This window comes from Orcinus orca, chromosome 18 (genome assembly GCF_937001465.1).
Source record: "Orcinus orca chromosome 18, mOrcOrc1.1, whole genome shotgun sequence".
Lineage (NCBI taxonomy): Eukaryota > Metazoa > Chordata > Mammalia > Artiodactyla > Delphinidae > Orcinus > Orcinus orca.
Genome location: NC_064576.1, coordinates 932,121 through 946,057, shown reverse-complemented (window position 1 = coordinate 946,057; position 13,937 = coordinate 932,121). Strand labels below are relative to the sequence as shown.

Below are 13,937 nucleotides of genomic sequence, written 5' to 3'. Positions count from 1 at the left end.
TGGGTAGGCCCGTCGGTCGGGGCGGGGGGGGGGCCCTGCCAATGCACCCTGCTGGGAAGCCCTCCTTTCTCATCTTCAGCCTGATGTGGTCCTGAGCTGGGTCAGCTAAGTATACTGAACGCATTTAAGCTTATCACGTTCAGTGGCTTCTCAGCCTTCCGCGGTAAAGGGAAATTAAATGCCGACAAAGTGAAAAGCAGGCTTTAGCAAACCGTTCCCTTTATCCCAAATCAACGCTTTCCCTTTACCCTCCGAAGAAAATTGGGAGAATATTGTGAATGGCAAAATTAGTGCATCTGGATTCTGCCTATTTCCCTTCTACTCTTGGGAAACGGGAAGAAATTATCACTCGGTCAACAAAGGGGACCGCGCGTCCAGGAGCCCCTGCAGGCAGAGCGTCTGTCTGCGGCTCACTGTGGCGTCCAGAGGGCTTGTTTTTGCGCGAATGGTTCTCAATGCCTCGGTCGCTGCGTGGGCCCCGGGATCGCCCCAGACTCCCAGGCCACCCGCATTCAGGGGCCCTTGGGGCTCGGCTGCAGTGCTTGTAATGCCACGCAGGGCCTCACAGCCTTCTCCCCTGGAGGTGCGACTGTGTTGTGTGCGTGAAACCCCCGAGGGTGCGGTAGAAACAGCTGAGTGAGGCGCAGGCACCGCGTGGGGTCCCCGGTGCCTCAGGCCTCAGACCTGAAGCCTGTTAGTAGCGGGTTTCCGGGTTGGTCCCTCGAGCGGCGCTTCTGACGAGTGCCCAGGGGCTGCCCCAGCACCCTCACTGTCGCCAGTGGAGCGCGTTTAAAGCCTTGGGGTGTGGCCCCGCGGGGCTGGGGCAGGACCGGGGCCCTGGAGGGGCTGACTCTTCCAGGATCTCCCAGCAGACAGGTTCTTCCCGCCCCCCAGGGAAAGAGCACAAGCTTTTACATGGGCCCGGCTAGCTTTCCTAGTCCGAGCACAAGCAGATCTTCACTGAGACGGTCTCCTCTCAGAGCGAAGTGTGTGGAGCCGTGAGCGGCTTCTGCGTCTTGTCGTGCCGACCTGCTTTCTCCATTGCCCTGTTTCTGGTCATCCTTATCTTTGCAGGCCATTAGGATCGGAAAACTTGCTTCTTAGAGGAGCCACGCTAAAGAACACTGAGAAAATCTTCGGTAAGTGTTTTAATTAGTGAATTATTAATAATAGCTTCTGAAACCAAGGACCCGTTAAGCAGTTGAAATCCGTAGATTTAACTGTGGATGAAAGCGTACCATAAAAGCGTCTCTTTGTGCTTTGAGGGGCTGTGGATTTACAGCCGCGGTAATTTTCCTCGCTAAGAAAACCAGTCGCCGCGTATAACCGCAGTCCACAGAGCCGTGACACCTGAGAGTGTTGCTTGCAAATTAAGTGCCTGTAGTTTTTGACTCAGACGTGAACTTACATCTATGAAAGGATTCACACAGTGTAGTTCTGCAAGAAATTTCCTTTAATGGCTGTACTTCTTTGCTAGTATTTCCCACTTCTGGTGGGTTACTTTTTATGTTTTAACTGAAACAACTTATAAATATACAAATGTGTCCCGTTGTTGGAAAACTCAATACATTAAAATCTGAACCTAAAAAAAAAGGGCGGATTGCTCTTTATGCAGGAAAAGAAAAGCATTCCTTTGGTCTGAAGAATCCTGTGTGACTTTTTATGAACAGCTAGCTTGCCTAGAAAAATTTAAAATATGATCCGTTTTGTCCAGAATTTCATTTTTATCGTAGCTGTGCATACTTCACGATGTAGAGCAAGACACAGTTGTGGTGTTGTTCTAACATCCGCTCTGTACTTTATAGGTGTTGCTGTTTACACGGGCATGGAAACCAAGATGGCGCTGAATTATCAGTCAAAATCCCAGAAGCGATCTGCTGTCGAAAAGTAAGCTGATTGCCCCGTGGTTCGAAACGTGTAAAAACTCATCCGTGGCTTCCCACTGTGGCAAACCCCTGCAGATGGGGAACCATTTTCCTCTTAGTCTTACTAGCAACTCCTTCATGGGATCTGAGGGACAGTCAAGCGGGTTATTTAGACCTTAGATTGACAGCGTTACTTTGTGGAGACGTAAATGGCCACGCACCCTCAGCCACGTCTGCAGGCTCCGCCTGCGCGTGGACACCTGGAGTTCTGGGTCAAGGTCCGTTGTGGGTGCCCAGCATCTCCTCCCACCATTTCATGAAAAAGTGAAAGTTCAGTCACTTTTCTGATACGGGTTCAGTGAGGAAAGCATTAGCAGAGGGAACAGTCTTCTTTTCATTAAATGGTAAAATCCTGTTAATGTCAAGGACACAGTTGAATTTGTAAGAAAACATGGCCCAGAATGATGTCTTCTTTGCCTCTCGCTAAAGGGTGTCCTTAACTTTAAGTGTACAACTGAGTGTCCTCGTGTAGCGTAATAAAGCGCTCCGGGCTCCTGGGTGATCTGTGGGGAGACTGTTGAGGCATCGTCTGTCTGCTCCTGGCAAGTCGACCTTGAAATGTGATCCTGGGTCTCTGTCCATCTGTGGCTGCATCAGATATGAACTTGGACAGTTGGTTCTTACTAAAGAAGAATGCTTAGTTTCCAGATGTCTGCACTGACAAATTGGTTTCAGAAATAGATATTGGAAAACCAAACCTTCTTCATAAGCTCCTAAGATACCGGCTAAGGATTCAGCACTTTTCCTATGCGGAGGGCATTCGCTCCCTCCCTCCCTCCCCCCTTCCTTCGTGGTGATAATCTCCAAGTTTGGAACTCACTGGCTGATGGTAGAAGAAATTGATTTCTGGGTGTTCTTTGAATTAAGAGTCCTAGACCATGCAGAAGCCCTGTGAGCCAGGCTGTGCCCTCCTGTCTATAGGAGTTCCCTGCCCTCAGCACTTTCCCAGGTGGCCGCAGGACACACGCCAGTGCCCACGGCGTGTACTCAGATGTAGACGAGTTCGCATTTTCACTTTTACCCTGACAGTTCGTCGGGGTGGGGGAGTCCTGTTGTGCCGTTCCTGTCTGTTCACAACATGTTCATGCTGACGTTTGTGAGAAAGGCGACGCCCAGCTCAGGATTCCTCGGGGAGCGGGAGCTCAGTCACCCCCGCTGTCTTGTGTTTCAGATCAATGAATGTATTCCTCATCGTGTACCTCTGCATCCTCATCAGCAAAGCGCTGATTAATACCGTCATGAAGTACGTGTGGCAGAGCGAGCTGTTCCGAGATGAGCCGTGGTACAACCAGAAGACAGAGGCAGAAAGACAGAGGAACCTGGTATGGAAAGGGACCCTGCAGGCTGTCGCTATGGAAACGTGGGGAGACCGGATGAGGTCTAGGTTGATGAAATCTTTGTAGCAGACGCCGCGCTCATCGATAGTGAAGGTTGTCAGCTGCCTGCCCCCGCCCCGGCCCTGCAGCTGTAGACACTGGTTGAGCCTCCTTCTTTGGGTATTTGAAGAGTCGAGTCTGAAAAGGTATCGGCTTCCATCCCAGATTCATAAGGACACACCTTAAACACCTAAGACTCAGCGCGGCGACCTGTATTATAAGGGGGGCTGAGGAGCTGCTATTGGTGAGATACACGGTCCCTAATTAGGTAATAGATGGATGAAAGGAGCGTCTCGATGACGATGGGAAATTACAATAAGAATTGGCTTCATTTTTACGTACTCCTATTTATCAAAAATGTTTTCCCCCAAACCAGCGAGTTAATTTGATGACATGTCCTCTGCTTAAAGCAGTACAGTCTCCTGCTGGGCCTACCGCGTCCACCTGAGCGGTGTGCAAATCCAGACCTGGACCCGCTCAGCTCAGAGCAGGGCCGTGTGCAGGTCCCAGCCTGGCCCCCACTTCCTTCCTGCGTTCAGTCCGGCCTCCCATGAGACAAATGGCTCAGAATAAGGATAAAACTATACAGAAACACCCTTTGTACAGACCCCTAAATGCGGTCGTTTATCAGACTCTCGAGGGAAACTTGCAGTAATCACAGTATACAGCGTCCTGCGGGCTCTCAGCTGGAGACCCACCCCCGCTCCCCGCCGCCTCTGAGTGTGACTCACACCCCCCGCCACGGGCGGCGGGGGGGGATCACCCTTGGAGCCGTCGTGATGCTGGCGGGCGGCGGGGGTCACACGCCTTCTCTAGCTCCTCAGAGCCTTCACGGACTGACTCTGAGGTTTGCGCCGTCGTGATGCTGGCGGGCGGCAGGGGGGATCACACTTGGAGCCGTCGTGATGCTGGCGGGCGGCGGGGGTCACACGCCTTCTCTTAGCTCCTCAGAGCCTTCACGGACTTCCTCGCCTTCATGGTCCTCTTCAACTACATCATCCCCGTGTCCATGTACGTCACCGTGGAGATGCAGAAGTTCCTCGGCTCCTACTTCATCACCTGGGACGAAGAAATGTTTGACGAGGAAACGGGTGAAGGGCCTCTGGTTAACACCTCGGATTTAAACGAAGAGCTAGGACAGGTCAGGTCTCCTGAATTGTCTTCTCTCACTGGCTGGCCGTTGAGCCCCTCTCTGTTATGTCCCCAGGTTTCTGGAAGCTACGTGATTCTTATCACGCAGGCAGGTCATCAGGATGGTCAGATGGGAACGTTTCCATTTCAGCTCGTGCACAGCGGTGTAACCTATACCTAGTGAAAGAGGGCGGCAAAGTGGCTTTTTAACTTCATGTGACAGTGCGGGGTGCTCTGGGTTTACGAGTTGTGCAGATTCATCACATTAACTCACTGCCTTAAGCTCATCGTGGCCTTTCTAAGTGGTGCTGATTCTGGGTTTCAAGGGAGAGTTAGCGGCGAGCCTGCTCACAGGGGCTGCCCTCGGCTGTCCCGTCCCATCTCCTCGGTCCTCACGGCCCCGGTCATCATCGTCAGGGTGGGCAGAGTGAGACCTGAGTTTCAGTCTCGCGGTGTAGAGTTCAGAACCCCTCCACTGCACCCCTGCTCCAGGCTGACGGCTCGCGGCCTGGGCTCTGCACTGGCAGCTCTTGACCTGTAAAGTGGGCGTAGTAACAGGTACCCGCCCTGCAGCGTGTCCCGCGGACAGGACGTGCGGGTGGGAGCCCGCGAGCGGGAGCCCAGCGGGATGGGTGGAGCGGGGACTCGCCGGGACCCTCCACCCCCTCCCGGGCCCGCGGGTCTCTGATAGCCGGCGGCGGGGGCTCAGGGGGGACCCGTGTTCCCCACAGCTCACAAGGTGCCCACAGGGTCAGGGATCCCCGCCTTCTTTCAGTTCATCGAGATCCAGGGTTTAAAACTCCGTGTAGTTTTCACACTTGCCACAGTTTTCTATCAGAGATTTTTGTCCCTTGTTTGAATTCTGTCATCTTCCAACCCTTAAGCGATGCTGCAGGCTTGGACCTCCCAGGCCTTATGGGATAAGCTCATCCCACCCGTACCCTTGATTTTTTGGTCAGATCGGATCCAGGACCAAGCCCCCAACCCCTGCCGCGTCTCTGTCTTTCTATGAGATGGAAGGAGAAAAGTGTAGAAAGTCCCCCCTCGGCCCCCGGAGCCAGGCTGTGTCCAGACGCTCGCATGCATGGCGCTTCGGGCGGGGACGGCCAGTGTGCTCACCGTCCGGCCAGGGAGGCAGCGCGGTTGGATGAAAGCCTTGGAAATCGCTTCGTTGGGACGAGGCTGCCTTGGGGGGTCCGAGGGCCCTCGAGGGGCAGCAGCTCCCAGCCGAGCCATGTCCGCAGGTGGAGTACGTGTTCACGGACAAGACGGGCACCCTCACCGAGAACAACATGGAGTTCAAGGAGTGCTGTGTGGAGGGCCACGTGTACGTGCCGCACGCCGTCTGCAACGGACAGGTGCTCCCCGCCGCCGCTGCCATCGACATGATCGACGCCTCCCCGGGCGCCGGCGGGCGGGTAGGTGGCCGTGCTCCTGGCCGTGCGTCCTGCTGCCACCTGGCCACGGGCGGGTCATGTGAGGGACCAGGGGCACCTCCTGTCCTGGGGTCCAGGACAGATGCTGCCCTCCGGCGACTCGGGGGGGCAAGAGCTGTGAGTGTCCCCATCTGCACAGGCGTCCCCAGGTGCATCTGGCCGTCACATCAGGGTTGGGGCAGCTATCTTCACGTGGCCAGGTGGGGAAACCGTGGACTGAGACTAGTCAGGCCCTGCGTGCTCACACACGGACACACAGACACACACTCGCACACAGACACGGGCGCACACACAGACACGGGCACACGTGCTCACAGACATGGGCACACACACACAGACACGGGCGCACACACAGACACGGGCACGCGCTCACAGGCACGGGCACACACACACACAGACACGGGCACACACGTGCTCACAGACACACACACATGCGTGCTCAGACACAGGCATACACGTGCTCACAGACACACAGACACGGGCACACACGTGCTCACAGACACACACATCTGCACACAGACACATGGACACACACCTGCACACACACAAGGCACACACACACAGACATGGACACACACCACACACACAAGGCACACACACACAGACATGGACACACACCACACACACAAGGCACACACGTGCTCAGATGCAGACACACACCTGCACACAGCCACAAGGCACACACGTGCTCACACATACATACACGCTCACACATGGACACGGACACACACACACACACACACACACACTGGCTCTGTGGCTCCAGGAGGGCCGTGACCCTCAGCGGCAGTCGCCCAGGAGACCGTTCCGGAAGCTTTGGTGGCCTGCATGGAGCCCCAGGGGACTGAGGGGGCCTGAGTCAGCTCTGCTTCAGCGGCCTCTTGGGAGCCGGTGCGCGTGTGCCTCTGGTGGTGCAGAAACGGCCTCTTCACCCCCGAGCCTCGGGGGAGGGCCCGGTGGTCTGTGGCCTTGCGGGGCGTCGCACCTGCCTCAGCTGCCCACCTGGCCTGCGCGAGGCCAGCCCAGCCCTTCTTGGCCCCCTCAGTCTCGGTCACACCCCAGGGCGCGGGACGGCTTCCGGGAACCCGGAGATCGCAGGCCCATCTCTTCTTGTGGCCTTGAACCCACGGCCTCCCTGAGGTCCGTGTCCGTTTTCGTCTGGACTGCGAGAGCGGAGGAAAGGCAGCCGGACTCCGCTGCCACTGCCAGAGGTGGCACTAAGACTCCCTGACCCCCAGGGCTGCAGGCCCGGCGTCGTTGCTTACCGTTTTCTGTTTGGTCTCCTTGTTTTGAGTGGGTGCGCCATAGAGTTGTGGGTTTGTGCTGCATTTGTAGGAGAGGGAAGAGCTGTTTTTCCGGGCCGTCTGTCTGTGCCACACCATCCAGGTGAAGGACGACGACGAGGTGGACGGGCCCAGGAAGTCGCCGGATTCAGGGAAGCGCTGCGCGTACATCTCGTCCTCGCCTGACGAGGTGGCTCTGGTCGAAGGCATCCAGAGGTGCGTCTCTGGTCCCTGATGCGAGGGGGGTGCGGGACCTCTCCACCCCGACATTCAGTCATAGAGATCACCCTCCAAGCAGCCTCTCCTTCAGCCTGCCAGCTCCTGCCGGGTCAGCGGGACCCTGTCCCCATAGTGTCTTCCTAATACGATTAGGGCTGTTGCCGTGTTAGTGTATGTCTCCACCTCCACGTCCTGGAAGCTCCTCGAGTCCAGAAGCCAGGCCCGTTTGCTCTTTCCCATCCCAGCCTGGGCCCACATGAGCAGAGCCCTCACACGTGCTGGTGCAGGAGGGGGCGTTACAGACGAAGTGGCCCGTGGCCCGTTGGTTGAACGGGGCTCTAGTTTCCTCATCAGTAAAGTGGAGCGTCTGTCTGGAGATGGATGGGCTCCCAGAGTCCTTCCAATTCTGACATGGTAACCAAGCTGTAAGCAGCCCCACTGATCAGTAGAGACAGGGACCAAACCTCAGACCTGCTGCCGTCCATACCCTCCAGTAAGAAGGCAGCTAATTGCGTGTGGTGCGCCAGACGGTCGGGTAAGTCGACATTCCCTGGGCTCTTGGAGAACGTTCTGAGACAGTGCTATAATTTCCCGACTTTACAATGCAGTTTACAGCCTCTTTTTCTGGAAGCATTTCTTTTTCAAAAGGAGAGCTTTCCCAAAGTGTAAAATGGAAACATGCCATGAAAGAGGGCCATCCGGGTCCACATGAACTCCCAGGTGTGTCTTCTCCTCTGCAGGTTGGGCTTCACGTACCTGAGGCTGAAGGAGAATTACATGGAGCTCCGGAACAGGGACAATGACATCGAGAGGTGAGAACTGCCTGGTTGGGACGGCAGACAGGGTCGTCTTTACAGAGCTCTCTCACTGGAGAAAATACCAAGTTCTCCGCACTCCTTCCATAACTCGTTCTCCCTCTTCTCAGTAACAACACCAAGAATGTCACCGAAACGCCTGGAGAAGTTGAGTCGGACGGTTAGAGGAGAAGTTGGGTGGTGGTGTGCCCTCAGACAGGCTGGGGTTAAGCCACACATTGTCAGTTTTACTGCAGGAGTTGACAAAGCTTCTAGTACGTTCTGACACCCCCAAGGCCGAGCTCTGACTCCCCACGAGAGGGCCAACGTAAGCCCTTCCCCCGGGAGTGGCCCTGGAATCCTGTGTTCTCAGAGCAGGTCCCCAGGCCGTGGAGCTCGGGGTCCTACAGAAACACTGAGCGGTAGCCTTGGAGGGACCAGATGGACGGGGGATGTTTCACTTTCCATATCGACTCTTAGGGACCATCTAGTCTAAAACTGCTGCTCCCAGAGACAAATGGCATGGTTTGATTTTGACTCAGAGGATGGGGCCATCCATCTCTCCTTGCTAAATAAACATCAATGGGCAGTTATGGTTACACGTGGCACACGTGGTAAAGAATGTAAGATTTGGTGGTGATGGTCTCAAAAGAGCTGGATTTTACATTTTTGCTCTTAAGAACAATAAACTCCCAGGCTGCGGAGGTGGAGCCCCTCGACTCCAGAACGGCTGCTGGGCCCCAGGCCCGCCAGGTCAGCTGCGGCTCCTCCCGCAAGCGCTCGGGGCCTCTGGGCGCCATGGGGTCACCCCTGGGAGGGCAGTGACATTGCTGTCCGGCTTCTGGTTTCCAGCTGGGAAGGCAAGTGAGCGCCCCTGAGACCGTAACCGCCGCTCGGTGCTCCAGGCCCCCCGGGAGCCAGCCTGTGGGCCAGCGGGGCCGGCGCAGCCTCACAGCCCCCTAGGCTGACACCCCCCTTGCTCTTTAGGGATCGTGAAGCATGCAGGGGCGGGCCGGTAGTCACCCCGATGTAGCGAGACGTGGAGCTGGATGACAGTAAAAGCAATACTTCAACCTCTTTTTCAGGTTCGAATTGCTGGAGATTTTGAGCTTTGACTCAGTAAGAAGGAGAATGAGTGTGATTGTCAAATCTGCTACAGGTAGAGATTTCTTTCCCTTTGGTTTCTTAAATGATGCAGTGTGACTGTGTTTCACTCTGATGCCTAGATTCTGTGGGAGCTTTAAGGATGTAACTGTTTACTCTCTTTGTTTAAAGCATGGATAAACCACCACTCACCCCTCAGCCTCGGGCCCGTTTGTCCCCGAGCATCTTCGGCTCAGGTTGTCACCTTTGGTTTTTCCCCCGAGGGAAAGTCCTGTGACTCATCCCCGGGGCTCTGAACCCCCCCTCAGTTTACACACACTGCGCAGCCTGTCTCCTGGGTCCCCACCTGCAGGCCCCGCCCACCTGCAGGCCCCGCCCAGGCGTCTGCGACCCCCTCCCTCTCGAGCCCTCGTGTGCTCGCTGTCTCTGCCGGGCCTCCTGGGCTCGGGTCCTTGATGGAAACAGGCAGCCGCCCCTCCAGCTCTTCTCGTGGAGGCCCTGAGCTGCCTCCCAGCTTTCCTTCCCAGGCCGCCCCCTAGGGTACACCACCCGGGCTTCTCCACCTGGAGGCCCTCTACCTGGCAGGGCTTTTCCACCTGGAGGCCCTCTACCTGGCAGGGCTTTTCCACCTGGAGGCCCTCTACCTGGTCTGGACTTTTCCACTTAGAGGCCTTCTATCGGGTGTAGACTTTTCCACCTGGAGGCCCTCAACCTGGTCTGGACTTTTCCACCTGGAGGCCCTCTGCCTGGCAGGGCTTTTCCGCCTGGAGGCCCTGTTACTCATGTGCAGCTCTCCCAGGACCTCTCACGGCCACCTGTAGGAAGCCTTCCTGGTTTCCTCCTGCCCTTGCGGGGCTGCAGATGTCCTGAATGCAGAGCCACACTTACTCAGCAGTGTCCCCAGCACAGCGCTGCCGAGCGTTCGGTGAGTGCTTCTGGGTTCAGTTTGCTAACGTGTTTGCAAGTGGCATCTTACCAAGAGACAAGGCATCTTACTCTTTCTTGTTTCTTAAAACGAGACCGCGCTAGGCTATGTTTTTCTCTTTGGAAACTTGCCTGGAGAGCAGTGAAACCAAGCTGCTGCCCTGAACCTACAGACTCGGCCTCAGGTATGACCTGGAGAGCTCTGCGTCAGCGGCGTCCTCACGCTCAGCTCGAGCGGATTTCCTTTCCACAAAGTGAGTTCCCGTAACAGGGCTGCTTGAGCCTCTTTCGATGGAACCGGAAATGCCTTATTTTGTCTCCCAAGCCGGTTGAGGACATGGGGCTGAAGGCCCATCTTTCAGCCAGGCCCTGTGAACCGCGCTCCGCGAGCTGCGGCGCTTGGGTGTCTCGGAGCTCGTGCTCAGACCGCGTGGCTCCCTCGCCCGCGAAGCAGGCCGTCAGACGTGGGGTCCCCACCGACGAGCCTTGCGCCGGTGAGCGCCATGGGCGCCAAGTCTTTATGTAAATGCTGCCCCGGACACGTGGCAACAGGGGCAGCAGGACACGGGAAGCACACGGCCCGTCGTGTTTGGAGACGAGTCCCCTGGGCGGGTGCCCCCTCTGCTGTGCGCTGGCCAGCGCTGGGGTCCATCCAGGACGAAGGCGTTCAACTGTGCAAGGTCCCACCATCCGTCTTTGTCTCTTGTGACTTTCCCCGATACAAACGTGGCTCATGCTCGAGACAGTCCGTGGGCCGGCAGTCGTGGCCACAGCCTCGGGAAGCAATGCGTTAGCTGGTCACACACCACCTTCTCCCCCTCTGCACATTCTCCTGACCCGCCCCGCACAGCGCAGGAGCCGAGGTGTGGACCATGGAATCTTCACGAACAGCGACACTTCCCGTCAGGAGGAGCATGGCTCGGCCTGGAGCAGCAGCTGGGTCACGTGAAGGACTTACATCCTCGGCGCTCGCGCCGCTAGAAACCCCTTCCTGGAGGGGAGAGGCCGGGCCATCAGAACCCCGCAAGGCAGCAGTGAATTCTCAGAGACGTTGAATATTTAACTAAACAAGTTGTTCTCCAAGTAGTAATACCTGCCCGGAGATGACCCTAAAGGCACTGATTTCCAGCCTTGTGGGCGGGACGGAGACAGGAGCCCCTGCAGCCCTGAGCTTCTGAGGATTCTCCCCGAGAAGCCACTGCAGCCGTGGAGCCACCCGGGTCCCACGGCGCTTGGCGTGGGCCGCGGTCACCTCACCTGTGTGTTTGCACTGCTCTGGAGTTCCAACTTCTTATTCGTTTACAAAACTGGAAAAGCAGGTCTGCAGCTGGGGCCCAACAGTCTCTGCTCTTGTCCTTTGCAAGTTAAACGTCGCCTTCCACTCCAGATGTTTTCACGTCAGAGGCTCCGCTCGACAGAGTCTTTAGGCTGAACACGGCCCACGTCTACGGCGGGTACAGGGGGATGACAGGTTGAGACAGGAGAAAATTTAAGTCATTCACAGGCCATTACTTGGAGTCACCTGTGATTTTTCTAGAAAAGGAATTACTGTTCAAGAAGGTATCACCACTCAGAATTGTCTGGACCACGAAACTTGTTTTATCCTATATCTGGTGCCGTACGTACAGCATTGCCTAGAAGTCACGGCTGGTGCCGGGCACGGATTCTGCCGTTAGGCTGGCGGGCGTGTGACCAGGACTCTCGGGTCACGGCCTGAGGGTGTGCGGGCTTCTCCTGGGGATTGGACTCACTGCTCAGATTCCCACTGGGGGCGGCGGCCGTGCTGCCGCTTCTTTGCCAGCTCAGCCCCGCATGTCCCTTCTGCACGCCTGCGACACACACTGCAGACACCGTCCTTCCTGGCCGTAGGTTGACGTTGCCCTGGGTTTAACTCCAGGACTCCCGTGAGCGTGAACCGGGCCATGTTTTAAGTGTTTCGCTCTGTATGTTGCAGAAGATAGTTCTTTCTGGGACCAAGGACAGAGCCACCCACAGTGGGCTCCGATGCTGCCCCTGAGTTCACGGGCCCTTGTCCAGATCCCCGTGTGGACCACCGGTTCTGGGCACCCCAGCCCTCACCCCAGCACTGTGCCCCCTCCTCCCGGCCCCTCCTGGTGCCCTGGGTTTGGCTCCCGGGTTTCCTTCCCGCGGGCCGTCAGCATCTTGGGTTTCCAGGGACCCACCCCAGGCCGGGGCTCGGTGTTCGTGATTTCTGTCTGATGACAAGTGCTGAGCAGAACCCGGTTCCAGCGGCAGTGCCCCCTCTCCGGCCCTGCAGCCGCTGTGACAAGCCCCTCGGTGCTTCCGCAGCAGAGGGCCACGTGGTTTGCAGGCCAGAAGAGTCCTCGAGAAAGAGGAGCCCCGGTGCCAGCGGCCTGTGGGTCAGCGCGGGCGCCCGCAGTTCTGTCTGAGCCGAGAGCTTCCCGACCCTTCTGGAAGGGAAAACCTTTCACCTCGAGGGAGGAGGAGCGTGCACCCCCAGCACTGAGACGTGTGAAGTGACCGGGGCAGTAGGTGTGGGGAGAATCGTTCGACAGATGCTTCTCGTCACTCTTGGTCACGCCCAGTGTCCCAGCAGCTTGTTACCCCATTTGGGGTCGGCCACGCCCTCTGCGTCCGTACCCCTCCCTGGTCCCGAGGGCATTCGTCCCTCACTCACATCCTTGCCAGGGAGCAGGCAGAAGTGACAGGACGAAGGACGCCCAGGAGCCAGTTTCGTTCCTGACTTTCCTGAGATTCTGGGCTTGTCGGAATAAAACGAGGCTTTGTGGGGGAATCTGTGGCTTTGACGTTTTCCTGATCTTACAGGTTAACCGGTCAGTCAACATCTCCACGACAGTCTCAGCGCTGGTACCCCTGGTTTTGTTTTTAATAAAAGCGTCATTTGAAAAATAATTTAGTCTTCCCCATAGAGTGATTAAATGAAAATCTTCTTTTCTCGTTTTCTAGGAGAAATTTATCTGTTTTGCAAAGGAGCAGATTCCTCAATATTTCCCCGAGTGATAGAAGGCAAGGTGGACCAGATCCGATCCAGAGTGGAGCGCAACGCAGTGGTGAGATGCGGGCGGTGGCCTCACGCCTCTTCTCCCTCGTGGGGGGCACGTTCCTGCTGGGTGCCACGTGTGCGCGCCGCGGGAAGCCTGGCCACGTGCCCTTGGGCGGGCACCACGCTCCGCAGCCCTCCGCTGGTGTTTGGGGGGGAGGGCGTCCAGAATGACAAGCACGTTGTGACGGTTTTGAAGAAAATAGATCTTTATCCTGAGGACTTCCAGTGATTGGCGGGTAATGCTTTCCCTTGTGACCTGTTTGGTTTTCTTCTCGCGTTTTGTTCTGAAGCGAGTGCTCAGTCTGTTCTAGGCTCATGCGAGTTCTTACATCATCAGAGCTTTGTTCCATTTTGTGGCTGAAAAATATTCCATCGTGTGGATGCGCTGTATGTGCCACACTGTGTTTATCCGTCATCTGTTGGTGGGCACTTGGGTTGTTTCCACCTTTTGGCCACTGGGAACGATGCTGCTGTGAACATGGGTGTGCTCGTATCTCTCTGAGTTCCTTTGATTGTGTACCTAGGACTGGGATGGCTGGGTCACCTGGTAATTCCAATATGTTTCACTTTTTAAGGAGATGCCAGACTGTTCCGCAGAGGCTGCACCGCGTCGCAGCCCCACCAGCCGTGCGTGAGGGTGTCAGTTCCTCCACCTATTCGCCAGCACTTGTTATTTTCCATTTTTGTTAACTGTAGTCA

At 56.4% G+C, this 13,937-nt stretch overlaps 1 protein-coding gene across 9 annotated transcripts in view; it reads left to right on the top strand.

The window, feature by feature from the left end:
- Positions 1-13,937, top strand: part of ATP11A (ATPase phospholipid transporting 11A) — a 119,634-nt gene that overhangs the window by 74,025 nt on the left and 31,672 nt on the right. For all 9 annotated transcript variants that reach the window (XR_004485224.2, XR_004485223.2, XM_033435018.2 and 6 more), the window contains exons 9-17: positions 1,075-1,139; positions 1,806-1,887; positions 3,097-3,247; positions 4,245-4,442; positions 5,677-5,850; positions 7,204-7,367; positions 8,111-8,182; positions 9,250-9,323; positions 13,142-13,245. Coding sequence is in view for 7 of the 9 variants with exons in the window: in XM_033435018.2 (XP_033290909.1) it covers positions 1,075-1,139; positions 1,806-1,887; positions 3,097-3,247; positions 4,245-4,442; positions 5,677-5,850; positions 7,204-7,367; positions 8,111-8,182; positions 9,250-9,323; positions 13,142-13,245 (1,084 nt within the window). In the remaining 2 variants the exon portion in view is untranslated. The remainder of the gene's footprint in view (positions 1-1,074; positions 1,140-1,805; positions 1,888-3,096; positions 3,248-4,244; positions 4,443-5,676; positions 5,851-7,203; positions 7,368-8,110; positions 8,183-9,249; positions 9,324-13,141; positions 13,246-13,937) is intronic.